Source organism: Nothobranchius furzeri, chromosome 4, assembly GCF_043380555.1.
Source record: "Nothobranchius furzeri strain GRZ-AD chromosome 4, NfurGRZ-RIMD1, whole genome shotgun sequence".
NCBI classification, from domain to species: Eukaryota; Metazoa; Chordata; class Actinopteri; order Cyprinodontiformes; family Nothobranchiidae; genus Nothobranchius; species Nothobranchius furzeri.
The window spans coordinates 68747948-68771979 of NC_091744.1; the positions used below are offsets into that span (position 1 = coordinate 68747948).

At 40.4% G+C, this 24032-nt stretch overlaps 2 protein-coding genes across 2 annotated transcripts; one reads left to right on the forward strand and one right to left on the reverse strand.

The window, feature by feature from the left end:
* Window positions 1–1513: 1513 nt before the first annotated feature.
* On the forward strand, window positions 1514–5143 carry ankrd34c (ankyrin repeat domain 34C). The gene is made up of 2 exons (XM_015964501.3): window positions 1514–1965; window positions 2869–5143. The coding sequence occupies exon 2, from the start codon at window positions 2919–2921 to the stop codon at window positions 4503–4505; it is 1587 nt and encodes a 528-aa protein (XP_015819987.1). The 5' UTR covers window positions 1514–1965; window positions 2869–2918; the 3' UTR covers window positions 4506–5143.
* A 5-nt stretch (window positions 5144–5148) lies between these two features.
* Window positions 5149–23391, reverse strand: LOC107388796 (retinol dehydrogenase 12). The gene is made up of 7 exons (XM_054733091.2): window positions 23194–23391; window positions 19437–19577; window positions 19170–19361; window positions 18915–19076; window positions 18704–18820; window positions 18399–18603; window positions 5149–6418 (listed from the first exon to the last, which is right to left on the reverse strand). Exons 1-7 carry the CDS (start codon window positions 23264–23266, stop codon window positions 6313–6315), a joined length of 996 nt encoding a protein of 331 aa, XP_054589066.1. The 5' UTR covers window positions 23267–23391; the 3' UTR covers window positions 5149–6312.
* Between the last annotated feature and the right edge of the window lie 641 nt (window positions 23392–24032).

The window sequence follows — 24032 nt, forward strand, 5'->3', positions numbered from 1 at the left end:
AAAGCTTAATACGGTCCAACAAAATATTAAGAGGGTGTGACCTTTTTTTGGTGGCGACTTTCTTTGGATGGGCAGTGTGTGTTTGCATCATGACACTTAAAACTGCTATAATTATATTTTCTGAGTCATTCAACATATAAAGTTGTATTTACAGTAAGATACTTAAGTTTTACTGACATTTTACCCCATCCTGTGGAACAGCAGTAGCTCAGGAGGTACAGCGGATTGTCCATGTATTGTCCAAAGTATGATTGCAGGTTAGCTCCTGGCTCCAGCCAGAGAAGGCTGCTGTTGTGTCCTTGGGCAAGACACTTTTAACCCACCTTGCCTGCTGGTGGTGGTCAGGGGCCGGTGGCACCAGCGTTCGGCAGGCCTTGCCTCTGTCAGTGCGCCCCAGGGCAGCTGTGGCTACATCGTAGCGTGTGAATGACTGTGTTGTGAAGCACCTTGGGGGGGTGAAGAACCCTAAGAAGACGAATACAGACCATTTACCATCCATCACGCCCACAAAATATTTACCTTTTTTGCTTCAGGTAAATGATTAAGCAGCCTCAACGCCCGAACATCAAGGCCGAGGAACAGCTCCTATGAACTTTGACCCTTAAGCTGTCATCTGCTCTTTACAGAATTTGTTTTAGATATAATTTATTTTACTTTACATTACATCATTGCCCCCCCCCCCCCCCCCCCCACACCCCCCAACAAGCTGTTGGATGACAATAAATCAATCTGAAATCTAAAGTTTGACTAAAGATTCTGAATATAAAGAACACAAAAAATTGGCTGACTCTTTAGCAGGATTTTAAAAATAGTTTTGTTCAATTGAGGAGTGCACATGTGCCAGATACAATGAAATGAAATTTACGACTTGGACAACTTGTGCTTCATGTAATCAATGGGTGCAAAAATTTGCATTGCTACTGAACATGTTAGATGCTCTCCTACACTGAAATTGTTAAATTACCGTTTCAAATTCGACAGAAGTCTCTCTTAACTTGACTCAGGCACACTTCATTGACTCGACAAACATTTGCTCTGATAAAACAAATTTAAAACCTTTATTGTATTTGTTCTAATCTTTAATAAACATAAGATTTGTTTTAAACAATATATATATTAATTGCCTGAAAACTAGCAAAGAGAATGACCACAAATCTCAAATCATGCATGCAGTCATATTTCATTTATTTGTTAGAAAAAGAAATCGTAAATAAATGTGCAGATGTTCCATCAAATTATTTAAGTTTCCTATTTTGATGTAAGATTCCTATCAAATAAAAAAAAAACAAAAGCAACACATTTCTACAGGATTACCTCGATTAAAGGCTTAAAAACAGAATAAATCTATTATAGCCGTTCTCTTCACCACGCAAAATAAATAAATAAAATCCTGTCTTATAGCATATTTTCACAACAACAATCTGCATCTACTGCCTTAAACGTCCCTCTGAGATCTTATTTATAAATTGCATATTTGAAATGATCAAAAATAAGCTCCACACACCCAGCACAAGAGCATGTCTTGAGGAGGCGGCGCTCGTTTTGTTTGCGTCCTGCAGATATTAAGATCAGGACAGAGGTTTTTCATCAGACGCAGTTTATTTCTGTCGACGCTGACGTCAAGAGACAACACGTTTCATTCAACAAGCAAGAAACTAAGTTATTTATAACCCGCCGCATCTCCAGGTTGGGATCCTTGAGTGCGCAGTGAAAGGAATACTCCCCATTGGACTGTTGTAGCGCGCGCCTCCATAACAAAAGCCGCACGGCTCGTGTACGCAGGTGACAGAGGCACGGCGCGCTGTCACCCCAAATACGCGTCGATGGGAGCAGCAGCGGCTTGAAAAACACGAGGAACTGCTACAAACTTTGTGTTCTTCACCGTTTATTTTCGCCTCCTCCCGGTTTCGTCTTCCTCAGATGACACCGGGCTCCCTGCACATGGAGAACCTCGTCCCTGAACAGGTAAGATAATAAACAAACCAAGTTTTTTTTCTTCTGAAAACTGCAAAATGGTTGGAAAATGAAGGTCAAAGAACTTTATGTCCTTGTGTTACATCTTTGCTGGAGGAGGGCGCTAAATTGCGTTAAACCCTTAAGATTTGACATGAAAATGAAAGGATGGATGACTACTGTTTACCTTATAGACAAAATTTATTTAAGCCGAGTCAAATTAAAACGCTGATTTTATTGGGTTTATCTTGAACGAGATGCAGCAGTGGCGTGCTATTATTTCATGTGACCAGATGTCTGAGTTTTAAATGTAGATACAAAACGTGACATGCAGCCCCAGATACATGTTTAATCCAACTAAAAGAGAAAAATAAATCCCAACTACTGCTGTTTAGATGAAGGCGATGCTTTCTAAAGGATTAAAGAAAAATATATGTGATGTGATTATGTATACATTTTTATCTGCGTTAAGTGTGAGAATAATATAGAAATAAAGATAACATAGATGTGTGTGTGTGTGTGTGTGTGACATATGCAGTTTATATATATATATATATATATATATACATATACGTATATATATATATATATATATATATATATATATATATATATATATACGTATATGTATATATATATACGTATATGTATATATATATATATACGTATATATATATATATATATATATATATATATATATATATATATATATATATATATATATATATACACTACAAATCTTATGAATACACTTTATTTCCCAGAATTTTAAGATAGTAAGTTATAATCTTTAAAGTGTAGCAGGCTGCCATCTGCTGGTGTGCTAAATAAACAAAACGTTTAAAAAAAAAACAAAGTTTGAATCCTAATAACCAGATTTTATTTGCTAAACCAATTCTACAATTTGTTCAAAGGGCTGCAAGCTGTAACTCCAAACCAGACAGGATCTGTGACCATTTGGGAAATGGCAGACATTCTGGAGCTGCGCACGGATGGGAACTCGCTCCTGAAGGCGGTGTGGCTCAAACGCTTGAGACTCACCAGGCTTCTGCTGGAAGGAGGTGCATACATCAATGAGAGCAATGAACGAGGAGAGACACCGCTCATGGTGGCCTGCATGTCGACGCACTCTGACTCGCAAAGTGTGAGCAAGTCAAAGCTAATCAAGTACCTACTGGACAACCAAGCAGACCCTAACATCCAGGACAAAGCAGGCAGGACAGCTCTAATGCATGCCTGCATCCATAAGGCAGGACATGAAGTGGTGGATCACCTTCTGAGCAATGGTGCCGATCCGAGTCTGGAGGACAGGAGTGGCGCCTCTGCACTGGTCTACGCCATCAACGCGGATGATAAGGAAACGCTAAAATTACTCTTGGATGCATGCAAAGCTAAAGGGAAGGAAGTAATCATCATCACCACTGACAAATCACCATGTGGCACTAAAACCACCAAACAGTATTTAAATGTACCCCCATCTCCAGAGTTGGTTGAGAGGTCTTCCTCAGAGTACTGCGCCTCTCCTTCTGATATTGAAGTTAGTGCATCTCCCACATCTGGGCAAGAGCCACAAAACACTGTCTTTAGTTTCCAGACAAAGCTAAAGTCATCTAGCGCAGCTGCAAAGCTAACAAACGGGCCGTCATCTCCAACACGCCGACCTGCGAACCCAAAGCGTGCGCGTTTGCCTCAGCTGAAGCGGTTGCAATCAGAGCCCTGGGGGCTGATTGCACCATCTGTCCTGGCTGCCGCCGCCCATGAGGAGAGTAAGAAAGCCAGCTCTGATGAGGATGTAGTTGCAGGGGTGAACGGTCTCTCTCTGAGTAAGAGGTCAGCTTTGTCCCGACAGAGCAGTGTGGATGGGAAGGACAGCTTGTTCCCACTGGTGGGTGAACAGCCCTGCAAAATGACAACCTCAATATCAATCCCCCCAACATCTAAACCGTCATACGAGAGAACCCTCAGCCAGCACCAGCCACTGGCTCGCCGCAGCACGGTTCCTGCAGAGCAGGAGAGCAGCGGCTGCAGCAGTGGACCAGTCAGCCTGAGAGACACGATGCATAGGAGGCGTCTAGGAAACGATCACTACGACTCGGATTCACAGCTCTACTCAGACTCAGCTATGTTAGACTCTCCTAAAGTCCCTGTGGAGCGAAGGAAACTAAACACTTCCCCGCTTGCGATGCTTACAAGTTCCAGAGAATCTCTTGACAGCAACGCAAGCACATCCTCTCCGAGTGCAGCGCGAAGGCGGGGCCCCGGGCTCCTGGAGAGGAGGGGCTCGGGCACGCTTCTGTTGGACTACATCTCCCACACCCGGCCCGGCCACCTGCCCCCTCTTAATGTCAACCCAAACCCCCCCATTCCAGACATTGGAACTAGCACCAAGCCCTCTTCACCTCTGTCCACAGGTATTAAATCTATCGCTCCAGTAGCACCAAACACACCAAAGACAGGAGGCCTCAAGTCGAAGAAGAAACTTATTAGAAGGCATTCTATGCAAGTGGAGCAGATGAAACAGCTTTATGATTTTGAGGAACCTGCTCATTAGTTTGTCACAAAGTTAACTCAGCAAATACTGTGGTAGTAGAAATGTATACACCATAAAGTCAGGAAGTACATCCATAGTTTCAGTTGTGTTGACTCACAGCTAGCTAGATGTTGAATAATGTATAATTTATTACAAGAAAAAATATATTGAAACTGAGCAATATAGATAAGTTTCTTCCCTGAGTTCCAGCCAGACTTACAGATTATTATTTATTTTATGACTTTGCAACATTGGTTGTACATTTAGTACTTTAGAATGTAAATGCCACAACAAGGTACCCTTTCCTTTGAACCGTCTTGTCTTACATGATCATGTAATACGTAGGAAACATACAGGGTTCATTTGTAGCCAGCAGGCCACTTGAGTGCACTTTGTGCATTATGTGCACCATCGATGGATTTTATCTGGAAAAGACATACGGAGTGATGCACTTGTCTGACATGTAGCTTTGAGTGAGGTGAAATTTGACTGTTTGTAGCAATTCTGTGCAAAGTGCCTTCAAGAAAAAGAAACATGGACAAAAGAGCAGACATTTGTTTTATTAGGGCCGTTTTAATTCATGTTGATGGTATCAACATGTGTTTAATTTCAACGTTGTTTGTCTAACGTAAAACAAATAAAGTAAAAATGAGAAAACACATGATGTGAGTTATTATTGTTTATTTAACAGGTGAAACAAGCAATGATGTATTTGATTTTTTTTTCAAAGGAGGTAACAATCAAAATGCACCAATAATAAGGTAAACTACTGTTAAATCACGTGTCATTTCCAAAGTGATATTTAATATCATTTAAATGATTATATCAGCTAATATTTTTAATTTCTGTTTGAACAACCTTACTTGAAAGTTTTATTTGAAGTATTAAATAACATCATACACTAATTTACATAAACATTAGTAAACTATCATATATTTTTATGCTAATGGTAACACAAGAATCAAGCAGGAAAAGTAATTAAAAAATAATCCACAATGTTTTTGGAAGTAGTTTGTTCTAGTGCAGGGCTATTCAAGTTCGGGCCTCAAGGGCCGGTATCCAGCACGTTTAAGTGATTTCTCTGGTCCAGCACACTAGATGAGTGGTTGAGTCACCTGTGCAGCAGCTCGTCGGGTTCTGCAGAAGCCTGTTAAACACCTGCTGATTGAAATCAGATGTGTTGAAGCAGGATTAAAACTAAAACGTGCTGGATCCCGGCCCTCGAGACCCGGGAATTGAATAGCCCTGTTCTAGTGTCTAGTTAAAGGTTGACTCGGAACACAAACACCACAGCGACATCTAGGGTGTGGAGGCTGTAGCCGCAACAATGAAACAAGGTTTCCAACCGTCGGGATACCCACGTTCACATGAAGTGATTAGCCAGCACCATGTCCAGTGACATGGTACATGTATTTTACAGCAGTATTTAACTTTAGAACATCTGGGCTCAGTACCAGCACTTGTCGAGTCCGAGATTTTCCACAGTGCCAGCCTCACTGCGCCGAGCGAACTGTTTACCGTATTTGGCAACCCTCATGTTTGCCCTCTATTGGATGGTAGATGTAAACATTAACCCATTGCCATACCCGTCAAGAGAAATATTTCATTATATTTGAATTAAAATTTAGCTTTTAAAGGAAATACTGTACCTTCGTTCTGCATACCTCTAAATGCTCCGTAAAGGTAGGATTTTTTTTCAAATATAGCTTTTTATTAAACTGTTCCATATTCAACCTTTAAATGTCTACTTCTTACGTTTTGTGTGATTCCAGAACGAGCACCAACACATCCTATGGTCTGGTGAGAACAACGACCGTCATCATCAGTGTCACTGAGATTGTGTCAGACCAACCATAGCGGCACTCAGATCCCACAGCCTCTTAGCAGCTTCATCATCCAGTCCCTGAGGGGCAGCAGCTTTACGGGCACAGTCACTGTAATCAGAGCAGAATTCAGCGTTAAACACACAACTAGATGCACACGAGTACACATGAATAAGTTATTTATTCAGGAATGATGGAATTACAAGTGGCAGCCATGGGGTAATTTACAGGGTAATAAAGAAATATTTGTCTAGGATAATGATGGTTATTCAGGTTGCTCGTTTTTATGAGGCCTTTCATATTTATTAACTACATTTATCACTGGAAGCGAGATGGATTTCCCCCCCTGACAGAACAGGATTTAATCAATATGTTGTTTGTTCACTACATTATAGTGAGTTTATTAGATTTAGAGATAGCACAGATCTAAATGTGTTAATGAAGTGTAAAGATCTGGGCCTTCTAAATTGGCAGAGGAATTTAAACAGGGAGAAAAATAACTTTAGATGTCAACAGCAAAATTCAACCAGAAACTGAACTATAAAAACCATTAGAAATTAGATAGCAATGGTATATTATATTATATTATATTATATTATATTATATTATATATTTAAAATCTTTTTGAAATTGTACCAGGGCTTTTAAAAGGTGAACCCTGAATCACATCAGTTCTCTAACAGCTGCATAATGAAGAACAGGTCGCTTGTAGTCACTTCTAACCACCTCTGTAATGTCTCTGACTTCTACAAGGTCTTTAAATCCATTTCAGATAATTGCTTCTGTTTTCCAGCCCACAGCTTGCTCTCATCAGCTTAGCAGGCAGGGAGCTATTTTCTGCTAAGAAAGCTGTGTTGAGCTCATTGTACCTGCGCTAGAAAGCACCAGATAGTTGACAGACAGCGTTAGCAACTAGCTAGTGATCACAGGGTAGTGTTCAGCAACTAAAATGAGATAAAAATCCCTTGGGAGTGAGTTGAGAGCAAAACAAGAGATAAAAGGACAGTGGATATTCAACATGGCAAGGGACATGACTCCAAATGAATGTTAATGTAGCTCAGTGGATGTTTTAGATCAACAGTCTAATGCGTTTGATCAAAAGCCTGACATTAGGCTGACTGGAAGCATCATAAGTGATTCAAAACAAACACAATTTCATGTTCTGTGATTTCACATCCACTTACAAGTGTACTTTCAATGCCACGGCAATTCCTTTCCCCATGTTGCACACATAAAGAAATACTCCACTAAGTGATGGGCAGCAAAATACTGAATGCAGACGAGAAGACTTAGAAATGTTCCAAACTCATATTAAAACACACTCCAATGCAATAACACACAAAATGCTAGGATACAAACAATATGCTATACGCTACGATGTGATCCAACAAGTTACGATACAATATATAAGAAACAATATGACACAATACACTATGCCATGGCAGGATACAATATGAGGCAACATGCTCTGATATAAAACAAGAAGCTACAATATATTACACTACTATATGATACAATAAGCAAAGATACAATATGAGACAATATGCTATGATGTAAAAGAACATGTTGCAATGCACTACGCTAAGATATGACAATATCTATTGTAAAGGGTTTAATTTACATGCTATTTAATGAACCATGAGACATGAGATTCCATAGAAAATATGAAATCAATCTGATGGATCTTTGGGTAATTTCAACCAGAAGATTGGAACTTTTTATTGCAGGGATTATGTAACACTTCGTATTGACTGAGAGACAACAGAAGAGAGTCAAGTTTTAAATGTTTAAAGATTTATAACTAAACAAATTAAAACCAGACTAACTTTAAACACTAAATGTGTGGTGTAACTAAGGTGAAGTGAGACGGAGAATGGTGTAGTGTGGAATGTTGTTCAGAACCAGCAAATCCGAAGAAACGATTAGTTCTGATGGGAGTGAAGGTGATGTCTTCACGCTAAGCTTTGATTTGGAGGTTCATAAACACATAAGATGCCATTTTTGGCGCTCCACACATACCCTTAGAATGAGATCTCCGTACGATCCAGAATACCAGGTCCTCGAACCCCTCTTTCGGTACTGGAGCCAATGAAACAGCGTCAGCAGTACGACAGACTAGTCTTTGGATTATCTCCAGGTAAAAAGCGACAGTTGGTTGACAGCGTCAGATGGACCCAGAGGGTCAGTGAGTTCAGCTTTTATTCTGAAAGGAACCGTTGCTTGGTTGGTAAAATGCAACAGATTTTATCCAGCTTGTCATTGGTTCTTTTGGCTGAAGAGGAAAGTTACGGATTGGCCACTCCGACAACTTCTCTAGAACGCTTTGAACTGGCGTTAAAGATGACGTGGGCAGTTTTATACTTTGGATGTTTTGGTTTATGGTCGAATGAAAAGATGACAGATTTACCAAGCACCACCAAAACCACGCCTCCGTCAGATCTGGCAGATTCTGATTGGATCAGTAAAAGCAATGTGTCATGTCTTAACGCTACGTGTGACCAGTCTCTAGTGGAAACATTTAAAGTTATATTACTTATTATATTCTGTAGGATTATGATAAAGTTATTAATATTTTCATTTCACAAATTGGTTCACATTTTATTTTTGACTAACACTTTGTTTGATTAGCTTATTAAAAATAGAGTTCTTTGATTTATTAAAAAGGAAGAGTCCTTTGTCTTCATTCTTCTCTTGGGCTGGAAAGGAAAACAGTTTAGGAGCAAATGCATGAGACCTTGAGGCAATATCTCATGCAGATTAGTTCTTGCTGAGGAGAGGGGGAAATGACTTTTAGGTGGAAAACTGTCATTCCATTCCGTTACACTATTATATAAAATAATATGTTGCAATGTATTACGCTACAATAAATTATGATACTTATGCTTATGCTTCTATTCAATATGCCAATGGTTCCCAGCCTGTAGTCTGTGACTCCCCAAAGGGTCCCCAAAAGATTGCAGGGTGTCCCCACAATTTTCTCTGTGCTGAGCTTGTAAAAATTACATTTATAAAATCCAAATTACACAAATTATATAAAAATGAAAAGTTTGTCTAAGAGTTATACCTCTGTATGTCTGTATTAAGTTTGTAAAAATCACTTTTAATGCTTGTATGTGGGAGTGAGTTGGGGTTAGGTGGCCCTTGGCTTGTCTTGGACACAGGCAAGGGGGTCATCAAGGAAGAAAAGAATGGGAACCCCTGCGAATACGCTATGATTCAATTGCAATACAGTATGATACAATACAGTGTGTTACAATAAGATACAGTACAATACAACACAGGAATGTATACTATGATACCATAAAAACCACTGTGATACAATACATTACAGTAAGATGCACTACTCTGTGCTACAATATGATACAATACACCACGATATGATACAATATGCAATGATACAGTACAATATGCTACACTAAGATTTACTACTATTATATGATACAACACAATATGCTATGATGCCAAACCTACGCTACGCTACGATACATTATGCTATGATTCAGTAAAACACAATGCACAGGTGGTGGTTAAAATGGTAAAAATATCCCATTAAAGCATCACAATTTTATTTTACAGTAAATTCACTATTATTATTCTATATGTTTTATCAGAATTTATATTCAGTTCAATATTTTTTGGGTGGGGGTTTAAACTGTTACACTGGACAACACAACAACCATATTTCCATCTGTATAAACATCCTTAAAATAGTTAGCACAGAAACCGCTTGGCCAAATAACGTTTCTCAACAGACTGTAATCAGTTGGTGCAACTTTGCAATAATTAGTGTAACATATAGCACCTACATTAACAACATAACACCAGTTGAAGTGGTAGAAAACATAGTACTAGTGTGAGACTAACTAATGCATTAACAGCATATACTGATTAGCATTAGCATTATTTACATTTAATCATTAGCAGAAAAATTACATGTAAACAATGCAGCTTTTTCATAGCGAGAGCAAAATCATGCTGTTTATGGCTGCTGTTACAAGGCAACATCCTCTTCGTTTAGGTGAACGCAATATTAGCAGAGCGGATAATAAATATAGATGTGTTGTAGATATCCAACTCACAATTATGTTAACAGCACAAAGCTAGAGATAATCAACAAGTAAACACATCTAAGAAGTGTTTACTTAACATACAGGGAGTGCAGAATTATTAGGCAAATGAGTATTTTGTCCACATCATCCTCTTCATGCATGTTGTCTTGCTCCAAGCTGTATAGGCTCGAAAGCCTACTATTAATTAAGCATATTAGGTGATGTGCATCTCTGTAATGAGAAGGGGTGTGGTCTAATGACATCAACACCCTATATCAGGTGTGCATAATTATTAGGCAACTTCCTGCTCTTACTCCAACTCACACTCCAGCACAGTAGGTGGCGGAAATGCGCCTAGAAGTTAGATGCCACCCGACAATAAACACGAAGAAGAAGTAGGCAACTTCCTTTCCTTTGGCAAAATGGGTCAAAAGAAGGACTTGACAGGCTCAGAAAAGTCAAAAATAGTGAGATATCTTGCAGAGGGATGCAGCAGTCTTAAAATTGCAAAGCTTCTGAAGCGTGATCATCGAACAATCAAGCGTTTCATTCAAAATAGTCAACAGGGTCGCAAGAAGCGTGTGGACAAACCAAGGTGCAAAATAACTGCCCATGAACTGAGAAAAGTCAAGCGTGCAGCTGCCAAGATGCCACTTGCCACCAGTTTGGCCATATTTCAGAGCTGCAACATCACTGGAGTGCCCAAAAGCACAAGGTGTGCAATACTCAGAGACATGGCCAAGGTAAGAAAGGCTGAAAGACGACCACCACTGAACAAGACACACAAGCTGAAACGTCAAGACTGGGCCAAGAAATATCTCAAGACTGATTTTTCTAAGGTTTTATGGACTGATGACATGAGAGTGAGTCTTGATGGGCCAGATGGATGGGCCCGTGGCTGGATTGGTAAAGGGCAGAGAGCTTCAGTCCGACTCAGACACCAGCAAGGTGGAGGTGGAGTACTGGTTTGGGCTGGTATCATCAAAGATGAGTTGTGGGGCCTTTTCGGGTTGAGGATGAAGTCCAGCTCAACTCCCAGTCCTACTGCCAGTTTCTGGAAGACACCTTCTTCAAGCAGTGGTACAGGAAGAAGTCTGCATCCTTCAAGAAAAACATGATTTTCATGCAGGACAATGCTCCATCACACGTGTCCAAGTACTCCACAGCGTGGCTGGCAAGAAAGGGTAAAAAAGAAGAAAAACTAATGACATGGCCTCCTTGTTCAGCTGATCTGAACCCCATTGAGAACCTGTGGTCCATCATCAAATGTGAGATTTACAAGGAGGGAAAACGGTACACCTCTCTGAACAGTGTCTGGGAGGCTGTGGTTGCTGCTGCACACAATGTTGATGGTGAACAGATCAAAACACTGACAGAATCCATGGATGGCAGGCTTTTGAGGGTCCTTGCAAAGAAAGGTGGCTATATTGGTTGCTGATTTGTTTTTGAATGTCAGGAATGTATATTTGGGAATGTGGAGATGTTATATTGGTTTCACAGCTAAAAATAAATAATTGAAATGGGTATATATTTGTTTTTTGTTAAGTTGCCTAAAAATTATGCACAGTAATAGTCACCTGCACACACAGATATCCCCCTAAAATAGCTAAAACTAAAAACAAACTAAAAACTACTTCCAAAAACATTCAGCTTTGATATTAATGAGTTTTTTTGGTTCATTGAGAACATGGCTGTTGTTCAATAATAGAATTATTCGTCAAAAATACAACTTGCCTAATAATTCTGCACTCCATGTAACACCGATTGAAGTGGTAGAAAATATTGTACTAGTGTGTCATCAGAAGTGATGAATGCTTCGGGCAGAAATGCCCTAAAAGAATGCTACGTTGCTTGGTCTTTCTAACAGAACGTGACCTATGGTTCTGCAAATTTGGTTTGGTTCAAATACATACTGTACAGCAGTGGCGGCTGGCCAGTAGAGGGCGATAGGGCGCCGCCCTCCCAGTTTTTCCGTGTTTTTAATTTTTATTTTAAAAAATAAATAAATAAAATTAACAATAATCACATATTCTAAGTTAATTGTGTGTTTTGTCTGCCGGTCTCTGCCGATCTCTGCCGAGCGGTGGAGGCTGTGTGCTGTTTTTCAATCGCCCAAACAGGACGAGACCAGCTGTCCAATTGCTGACAAGAATATCAAAGGGTAGGAATGGGAATGTATCCAATCAGCGTCGACGTTGTTTCAGAACGTTTCAGAAGCATGATGGGCGATGGAGCTACAGCCAAATGATTCGTTGATGTTCGGTAGAACTCGGCAGAGTCGTGTTTGGTCGTGACGCAGATGTAACATGGACGCCGCCAGTGACTACAACCAGCATGGATACCGGATCTCAGCAGCCTCTGAATTCAGTTCGGTCTCTTCTTCAGTATCCGTTCGAGAGGAGAACTATGGTGGAAAAACTTAATGTCAAAGAGTTTGGACCAGATCAGCCCGACGTAAAGATAAGCCAGCAGGAGAAGGAGAGAGGTAAACTGTACACACAACGCTTCTCCCAAAATTGGTACACCAGGAAGGCTTGGCTAGCTGGATGCAATCACGCTAATGCGTTATTTTGCTTTCCGTGTTTGTTATTCAAAACGGCTGGGACAGATAAGGCATGGATGAGTCAGGAGTTACAGACATGAAACATTTTTCTGAGAAGGTGAAGAAACACGAGTCATCCCGGGCACACATGGACAACAACACGGTGAAGCTAGCCATGCTAGGCAGCAGAGCTAACGTTGCCATGCAGGGAACAACAGCAGCTGGGTGCAGAGGTAAGCTGTACATTACATTTCTGTGAACAAGACAATCAGAATCAGAAATCCTTGGTTGTCCCACAAACCAGGACATTTGTTTAATAACATGTTTAATGTGTAATAACTGTAAAAACTAATTTCAACACACATACTTATTATACATATTTAATCACGTAAATGTGTATTTCATGTTAATTTGTACATACATCAATCTGATTCCATTTTACTTGTTACACTTCTGCTGCAGCAAACAAATTTCCCAGCTTTTGGGACAATTAAACATTTCTGATTCTCAATTAGATGTTTTTACCTCAAATGTAAAAACATCTGATTGAGAATCAGAAATGTTTTATTGTCCCAAAAACTGGGAAATATGACATTTGTAAGAGGATACTGATGACATTATTTCCTATGAAAGTGTTTCCTATTTACTTATCTGTTGTTTTTTTGTTTATCTACTTTAAAGAGGATTAAGACTTTCCTTGAGGAACACCATGACACAGGATGGGCTGAATGCTCTTGCCATGCTCTCCATGGAAAAAAAAGCTTGTCACAAACATTCCTGACTTCAATAAAAAGCTAATCGAGAGCTTTGCCACTCAGAAGGACAGAAGGGCAAAATTTCTGTACAAATGAGGTATCACACACACACACACACAAATGCATCCACTTGACCTTTGTATAAAGTTGACCTTGGCACAACACTCCAGAAATATTTAACAGTGTAAATTTCTGGCATTTTGTCTAAGTGGTGTTTCATTACTGTAACAGTGACCTGCTCATAATTTTTGGTGTTCACTCAAATGTTGAAATTAAACAAAATGTTTTTGTTACTTGCCTCTTGCATTGCCTATTTACCATTTATGGTCATGTTATTTTATGTGCCATTTAATGCAGTATTTTTCAACCTTGGTCCGCAAGGCAGCGTGCCAATAGTCAGACACACCTGGATTAATCAGTTTGTCCAATGATGTAAGACAGGAAATAAAAGAGCTGTGCTTAATTCAGGAAATAGTGAAGTTGTGCACAAAGCTCAGAAAGCACAAGTTTGTTTAAAAATAAAAAAAAGCACAGCCCCACCAAAAATATTTTTCACCAGCCGCCACTGCTGTACAGCACATATGTCAGACTCAAGGCCCGCGGGCCAGATGCGGCCCGCGGAGCATTTTTATGTGGCCCGCGAAATAAATATCAAAAATATATTAAAACTGGCCCCAAAGACTTCAACTCCCATGATGCTTTGCAGCGTCAGCGCGGAGCCGACGCACCCCCTCCTTTGAGTTTTTTCCAGCGCCTGCTGCCGGTGTCTGCAGCTCCGCTGTCTCGGACAAACTACACTCCTCTCACTCAGCGCCGAGTTTACTCAGCTATTTTCTGACGTTGAAGCCGAGAAACGGAGATTCTAGCCGCTCAGTAATGTGTTCACGACTGAAAGAGAAAGTTTTCCAACTAAAGTCCAGACAGAGCTGATATAACTCCAGCGAGCAGCGACACGCTCAAACCAGCATGACTCTGTGGCTGCTGTAGTTGTGTTTCCTCCCCGACACACAACAACGTGGTCAAGCTGCTCAGACATGTTCAGCAGCACAAACCTATGTGAGCACCTGTTGTCATCTAATGTTGTCATTATTATGATGAAGATGAACAAAACAACAGGAGTCTCCTCCTCAGCTCAGATCAACCCCATGATGCAGGTATCTGGCTGGAACAGGTGAGCATCACAGTAAACCAGTGGAGCAAACTGAGCTTTAAATATGTTGGTTTTATGCTCTTTTTCTGCTCCAAAACGTGAAAGTTAACAGGTGAGATGTTGCATTTTCATTTAAGATAAAATGATATTTTGTTGTTGGCCCGTGAGAAAAGATTTAACCTACAGTAAACAGGAAGTGGAAAGGCTGCAGATAGATGAATAGAATAGAAAATCCCTTTATTGTTCCTCAGTGGGGAAAGCTAGATGTCACAGCAGCGATGACACTTATTACAGGAGAATAAAAAATAAGAAAAATGAATAAACAAGAAAACATGAATCCTGAATAGATTTTAAAAAGGCTGATTATACCACAAGTAATGAATACCACTGATGCCTTTTATTTAAAACTGACTTGCTCGTGTGTAATTTGGTTATTCCACATTCAGTGTTAATGCAGAAATATGTTTGTTTCCAAATTTAAAGGTTCAAAATTGCATATATGTTGATAAAGAAAATGTGCAAATTTGCCGTCACTTTTTCAAAAAATATTAAGTTTGGCCCTCGACTCCGTCCCAGAGTTTCATTTCGGCCCCGTGTGAGTTTGAGTTTGACACCCCTGCTGTACAGGATCTGCTTCTGCAGCCCCTTGTGTCTCATCTCCCCTAGTTAATTGGCAATTTCACTCACCTGCACCTCGTTAAACCTATCCACCTGTTTCTCTGACTATACTCGTGCATTTAAACTCTCTGTCCTTGTCTTTGTCAGATCCTCGTCTTGCCTTCCCATCATGTCTTCCTACCTGCCATTACCCAAATAAAACAGTTCTTTTTACCAGCAAGTCTGCTTCCTGTGCCTGCTCTCCTGCATTTAGGTCCAAATTAAACACGGATCAGCCTCTAGAACAACATTAAAACACCCATGAGTCTGTCAGAGGCAAAAGCCCAGGGGCCTCATTTATCAAGCTTGCTTACGCAGAAAACGGAGTCGGAAAACTGCGTAAGCAATTTTCCATGCAAACATTGGGATTTATGAAAGAAGAGTTAGCGGAAAAAAGTGTTCAACTTTAAGTTGACTAAGGACCTGGCTTAAGCACATTTTGGACATGGAGAGCACCTGCAGTGCTGCTGCTGAGAAGGATAAAATTGTGAAATCCTGCAGCATTATCACTTGTACTGCTTCGTTTTCACACAGAACAAGACCCCCCACACGCATGTGTGCACACTCACACGCACATGCGCGCGCACACACACACACACAGCCTGAAGCTCAGAATGCGGAATGCAGATTATCAGCAGGGGGGCAGATTGAGACAGAATGTCATGCGTCTGTGACAGTGTGAGGATCCTGTCACCGTGACCTGATCGATCATACGCCCTGGTTACTTGGACAAGGGAGCTCTCCATCTGGGTGACTGGTTAGCGTGTGTGACTTTCACCCGGGAGTCTGGGGATCGAATCCCGATTGGACCATTTTTTTTATATGCGCCACAGATCCCTCTGAAGAATTTGCAACATTGACGGCTTCAGCAACGCTGTGCCACTCTGTGGATTTTCTCTTATTTGTTTTGCAAAAGCACTTCCTTTCATTTCTCCACCTCACCCACTGGTACCTCAATTTCTGCTTGTGAAATAGCGCTTCCTTGACCTGCCTTGATCTACGGTCGCCATCATCATTGGTGGAACGCTGCAACAGTCGGCTTATGTACATGCATGAGATCCACAAGGTACTTTGCATTGACTATTTATGGCAGTAAGTGGGCGTGGTGAGGGCGGGATGTGACTAAAAAGCAGCTGAGAACCTTTCTAGATAGTTTCTGATTTATGAAGCCGAGATTGCGTGCAGCTGTGCGTACTCCATGTTTGATAGATCACAAACCTACTTGGCGTAAGTACATTTTTTTTGCTGAGCTTAAGTACGGTTTTAGTAGGGATTCTATGCAATGTTTGATAAATGAGACCCCAGAACCTCATGATAACCTTTTCCACCATCCTCCCTTGAGACAATTGATTACGCACAAGAAGGAGGTTCAGGTTTACGCGTAAGGAGAGACTTCCTAAGTGCCACAGCAGGTGAAATGTTCCTATTTTAACTAAAACTGTTTAACTGCAAAAGTAATATGTTACTGGGGCACTCTGGCCCACTTGTTGGAGCTAAATATTAATTAAAAATGAAATCACATTTAACGTTTAGAATTTTAGAAAAAAAAGTGACAAGAACAAAGCTCAATCATGCCCATTTTTTAAATCCTGTAGGTCAAAGTGATGAACAAAAAAATATTTTTTTTTTTACTATATATTATGGGGATGCGCAGTGGCGCAGTGGTTAGAGCTGTTGCCTTGCAGCAAGAAGGTCCTGGGTTCGCTTCCCAGCCTGTGATCTTGCTGCATGGAGTTTGCATGTTCTCCCTGTGCATGCGTGGGTTCTCTCCGGGTAATCCGGCTTCCTCCCACAGTCCAAAAACATGACTGTTAGGTTAATTGGTCTGTCTAAATTGACCTTAGGTGTGAGTGTGTGTGTGTGTGTGTGTGCATGATTGTTTGTGCTGTGTGTCTCTGGCCCTGTCCACACGTAGCCGGGGATCTGCCAAAACGTAGATATTTTTCTGCGTTTTGGCCTGTCATCCACACGAAAACGGAGTTTTTTCACACGAAAACGGATCTTTTTAAAAACTCCGGCCAAAGTGAAGATCTGCGTTTTCTCCGTTTTGGGTGTCTGCGTGTGGACGGACAAAACCGGAGTTTTAAGGTCCGCAACGTCACTTTCCGCGACAAAAAATGCTGAGATCACGTGTGCGACCTGTGTTTACACTAGCCGGCATCATGGAAACCTTCAGAGCTGCGCTCTGTCACTACCCGATCCATCAATTGTCCAAGCGCTTTCTGCTTGTTTGTTTTTGCAAGTGGAGTTACTGCTCCTTGCGGAAGACCACAGACGAAGGACGAGGTTAAGAACGGGGGAAGTACTGCCGCCTACAGGTCTGGCATGTCCTTAACAACGTATTTATCTGGGTACGTGTGGACAGAGTTTGTTTTTAAAACGCGGTGGTGTGGATGCGAGTTTTTAGAGGGGCGGATATTCGTTTTTAAAAAAACCCGGCTACGTGTGGACTAGGCCTCTGTGTTGCCCTGCGATGGATTGGCTCTCTGTCCAGGGTGTACTCCGCCTGATTTCCATTGACCGCTGGAGATAGGCACCAGGCACCAGGCACCAGCCCCCCCCCCCCCCCCCCCCCCCCCACGACCCCACGTGGACAAAGCGGGTTCAGACAATGGATGGATGGATATATATATATACACATGTACATACATACATACATATGTATAGCATTAGCATATGCAATATATATTTGGTTGATAAAAAAATTATTAAAGGTATTTCAAGTGTCGATGAATACAAATAAAATAGAATAATTTTTTCGAATGCACACAAGCATAAAAAATACACAGCCAATGCCATGTTTAACTGGAAATCACACCAACTCCACTAAGTCTTTCTATAAAATCAGTTGGAGGCAGATGCTGTGTTTATTAGTCATTATTTAACACATTTGTGTTCAATGTGCTCTCTGTTCATCATACCCATGGGCATAACTCACCTGTAGTAGAGTCCACTCTCATTCTGCAGGCTCTCATCCACAGCACAGTAGATGGTGGTCTGTGCCCCCTGTGTTGGGTTCTTAATGAAGAAAACAACTGGTTTGTACACAATTCTCTTCCACAGGGGAATGGTGGGCAACATGTGTCGGGCAAGCTCAGTCCGAATTACTCCAGGGTGGAGGCTGTATGCTGTTACTCCAGTACCTGCACAGTGAGAAGCCACAAACAAAACAGGAGGACTTTATTTTTATTTTAACTAAAAATAAATACAAAAGAAAGGTTGAGATGAAGTATGTTACAACACCCTGAAGCTTGTGAGCCAGCTCCTTTGTGAAGAGGACATTGGCGAGTTTACTTTGAGCGTAGCATTTCCATCCGTTGTAATTTTTCTCCTGATTTATGTCATCAAAATAGATTTGACCTATTGAAGAAAGATATTTCATCAGATGTGCTGATGAATAAGAAAAAAAGAAGATGTATTTACATTTTTACAGGGAAACAGAAAAAAGCTGCACCTTTTTCATGGGCTAAACTGGAGACATTGACAATGCGGCTTGGAGATGACTTCTTCAAAAGATCCAGCAGACAGTTTGTTAGAAGAAAGTGTCCCAAGTGGTTCACACCGAACTGCATCTCAAAACCATCTTCGGTCTTCCACTGTGGACAGGACATAATACCTAAAAACAAGGATGCAAGTGGGAGTCGGGTTGCAGTTTTACAAGATTTTGTAAACTCACATAGAATTTGAGTATGATAGATGACATCATTACCTGCATTATTGATGAGGACATCCAGCCGCTCTTCGTTTGCTAACACATCACGAGCAAATTGTCGCACCGACTGCAGGGATGCCAGGTCCAGCGTCTTGACCACGACGTTGTTATTTCCACTCTTCTGTCTCACATCTTCTGCAGCTCTGTTGCCTCTGTCCATGTCTCTGCAGGCCAGAATGACCCTTGCACCTGTAACACATCAGGTAATCTTTACGTTTTAGAAGAATTTTGTTTCCCAGTAATAAGACACATAAATCCAGTGACCTCTTTTAGCCAGGTCAAGGGCAGTTTCTTTTCCAATCCCAGTGTTGGCTCCAGTGATCAGCACCGTCTTTCCATCTAAACGGACTTTGCTGCGACACACACCGCCTGCCATCCATTTCTTCAAAGCAAAAAGTCCCACACCTGGAAAAATGTTCACAATAAAAGAAAAAGAATAGAATAGAATAAAACTTTATTGTCCACCGGAGTGGAGATTTTCCTTCAACTCTCAAAAATAAAACTTAACAACACTAAACAAACAAACAGATTTAATAAGAGCAAAGAAAAAGAAAACCCTCGGTTACATTTATCCTATTTTATTCAGGATGCACACTAATGCATGTCAAAGCAGTCATAAACCATGTTTATGTGTACAGATGCTGCTTCTGCTATTGTGATCCTTTGCTAAACTGCTTAACTGGTGTGATCTTGTCCTTGTGATTAACGCTGACAAGGCCAAAAAACTTACAAATGACGCACTGAACCTGAGTTCTGGATTACAGAATAATCTTTAATCTAAGCAATGACAGAATATGTAAGCATTTAACTATTGTCTGTTCTTTCATAAGAAGCTGCAGAGTTTGGATGTTAAAGGAACAATTTTAGTGTTATCTGAGTGACATCTGAGTCCCAAAAACAGAAAAACTATAGAATTGAAAGCTTGGTGAGTCTGTTGTAAAAGAGCAGGAGTTAGGGTTTGTGAGTGAATTTTTATAAAACAAATTTCCCACTTGGATATATTAAAGTTGTACCTTAATATTAGCAGATGATAAAGCATTATTTCCTATCTTCTTTATCATTGGTGTATTTATTGAGAAAACAATGTATACATGAATTTAAAGTGAACAGAAATGTTAATTCACCTTAAAAATACGTTTTATGACTGAAACTGAAACAAATAAAACTACCGACCATACATACAAGAGGTGATTACATACTAACCTTTAGCTATATATTATTAAATAAGCACTTGATGTGAACCTAGTATTATGCTCAAAATCAGTGGCGGCTGGCCAGTAGAGGGCGATAGGGCGCCGCCCTCCCAGTTTTTCCGTGTTTTTAATTTTTATTTAAAAAAAATAAATAAATAAAATTAACAATAATCACATATTCTAAGTTAATTGTGTGTTTTGTAACAAAAATAAATCATATATATATATATATATATATATATATATATATATATATATATATTGGTCTCTGCCGGTCTCTGCCGATCTCTGCCGAGCGGTGGAGGCTGTGTGCTGTTTTTCAATCACCCAAACAGGACGAGACCAGCTGTCCAATTGCTGACAAGAATATCAAAGGGTAGGAATGGGAATGTATCCAATCAGCGTCGACGTTGTTTCAGAACGTTTCAGAAGCATGATGGGCGATGGAGCTACCGCCAAAGGTTTCGTTGGTGTTCGGTAGAACTCGGCAGAGTCGTTTTTGGTCGTGACGCAGATGTAACATGGACGCCGCCAGTGACTACAACCAGCATGGATACCGGATCTCAGCAGCCACTGAATTCAGTACGGTCTCTTCTCCAGTGGCGGCTGGCCAGTAGAGGGTGATAGGACGCCGCCCTCCCAGTTTTTCCGTGTTTTTAATTTTTATTTAAAAAATAAATAAATAAAATTAACAATAATCACATATTCTAAGTTAATTGTGTGTTTTGTAACAAAAATAAATCATATATATATATATCTATATCTATATTGGTCTCTGCCGATCTCTGCCGAGCGGTGGAGGCGGTGTGCTGTTTTTCAATTGCCCAAACAGGACGAGACCAGCTGTCCAATTGCTGACAAGAATATCAAAGGGTAGGAATAGGAATGTATCCAATCAGCGTCGACGTTGTTTCAGAACGTTTCAGAAGCATGATGGGCGATGGAGCTACCGCCAAAGGTTTCGTTGGTGTTCGGTAGAACTCGGCAGAGTCGTTTTTGGTCGTGACGCAGATGTAACATGGACGCCGCCGGTGACTACAACCAGCATGGATACCGGATCTCAGCAGCCACTGAATTCAGTTCGGTCTCTTCTCCAGTATACGTTCGAGAGGAGAAATATGGTGGGAAAACTTAATGTCAAAGAGCTTGGACCAGATCAGCCCGACGTAAAGATAAGCCAGCAGGAGAAGGAGAGAGGTAAACTGTACACACGAGGCTTCTCCCAAAATTGGTACACCAGGAAGCAGTGGCTAGCTGGATGCAATCACGCTAATGCGTTATTTTGCTTTCCATGTTTGTTATTCAAAACGGCTGGGACAGATAAGGCATGGATGAGTCAGGAGTTACAGACATGAAACATTTTTCTAAGAAGGTGAAGAAACACGAGTCATCCCGGCCACACATGGACAACAACACGGTGAAGCTAGCCATGCTAGGCAGAGCTAACGTTGCCATGCAGGGAACAACAGCAGCTGGGTGCAGAGGTAAGCTGTACATTACATTTCTGTGAACAAGACAATCAGAATCAGAAATCCTTGGTTGTCCCACAAACCAGGACATTTGTTTAATAACATGTTTAATGTGTAATAACTGTAAAAACTAATTTCAACACACATACTTATTATACATATTTAATCACGTAAATGTGTATTTCATGTTAATTTGTACATACATCAATCTGATTCCATTTTACTTGTTACACTTCTGCTGCAGCAAACACATTTCCCAGCTTTTGGGACAATTAAACATTTCTGATTCTCAATTAGATGTTTTTACCTCAAATGTAAAAACATCTGATTGAGAATCAGAAATGTTTTATTGTCCCAAAAACTGGGAAATATGACATTTGTAAGAGGATACTGATGACATTATTTCCTATGAAAGTGTTTCCTATTTACTTATCTGTTGTTTTTTTGTTTATCTACTTTAAAGAGGATTAAGACTTTCCTTGAGGAACACCATGACACAGGATGGGCTGAATGCTCTTGCCATGCTCTCCATGGGAAAAAAGCTTGTCACTAACATTCCTGACTTCAATAAAAAGCTCATCGAGAGCTTTGCCATTCAGAAGGACAGAAGGGCAAAATTTCTGTACAAATGAGGTATCACACACACACACACACACACACACACACACACACACACACACACACACACACACACACACACACACACAAATGCATCCTCTTGATCTTTGTATAAAGTTGACCTTGGCACAACACTCCAGAAATATTTAACAGTGTAAATTTCTGGCATTTTGTCTAAGTGGTGTTTCATTACTGTAACAGTGACCTGCTCATAATTTTTCGTGTTCACTCAAATGTTGAAATTAAACAAAATGTTTTTGTTACTTGCCTCTTGCATTGCCTATTTACCATTTATGGTCATGTTATTTTATGTGCAATTTAATGCAGTATTTTTCAACCTTGGTCTGCAAGGCAGCGTGCCAATAGTCAGACACACCTGGATTAATCAGTTTGTCCAATGATGTAAGACAGGAAATAAAAGAGCTGTGCTTAATTCAGGAAATAGTGAAGTTGTGCACAAAGCTCAGAAAGCACAAGTTAGTTTAAAAATAAAAAATAGCACAGCCCCACCAAAAATATTTTTCACCAGCCGCCACTGCTCAAAATGATATAAAATAAACCAAATGTATAGTTTTTTATGTTAAAACACATTTATAAACCCACCACTAGTTGAGTTTCTGTTCTTTTTTAAGTTGTCTATCACTTTAAGCACAGACAGTAACATATAGAAGCCCATTTAATGTCCAAACAGAACAAAATAACTTTATCCTAATAATTCATAATTAGCTTCAGCCACATTACCTGTTAGGGTGATGACTGTGACGGTTTTAGGGTACTCAAAAACAAACGCGCATCCTGCAGCGAAGGCCCGCATGTTACAGGTGATAAAATTATCCGTATTTGAAGTCTGAATTCAGCTACAACCAAGCAACACAGTTAAATAGCCACAAAGTAACTAGAACAACCTTCCTACGTAGACTACATAACACATACAGAAAGTCCCGCCTACCAAAGACAAGACTGAATCCTATTGGTCATTCATCTGTCAAACGTCACTTGTCTTTGGATAACTTTTTTTTTTGTTTTTACCGTGTCCTGTCTGGCTGTGAAGCAAGCAGAATTGATGTCTGAATGCTGGTATAACAAGCCTCACAGATTTACTCTCAGGTAGAGCATTAAAGCGTTTGCTTTTAATGTCACGCCTGATACTTAAAACTTTATTGTTATTGTTTTTGAATGCTTTGTAATTCCGACCAGACACGGAAACAGAGGTGAAAGAGAAAGGAAAAGAAAAGGTGGGGAGATGGGGGGGGGGGGGGGGGGGGGGGGGTTTTCCACAAAAATAGACAATAATGAACAAGAGTCTGCTTCTAGACCTGCAGAAAAAGACAAAAAAAAAAAGCAAAAGGGCAAAAAAAATATGGGACACAACAACAATACAACAAGATCTAGCTATCACTGCGTCAACTTGATGAGGAAATATATAATCAACATTGCTTAACTGAAGAATCACAATAATAAATCACAGTGCATTAAGTGCCCACCATAGTCTTAAGACCTGTGTTTAACGTGCCCAAGCCCATACTTTTGAGAGCACCATGTGAGCACCTGTGTGTGTACACGCGCTTGTTTATTTAAGG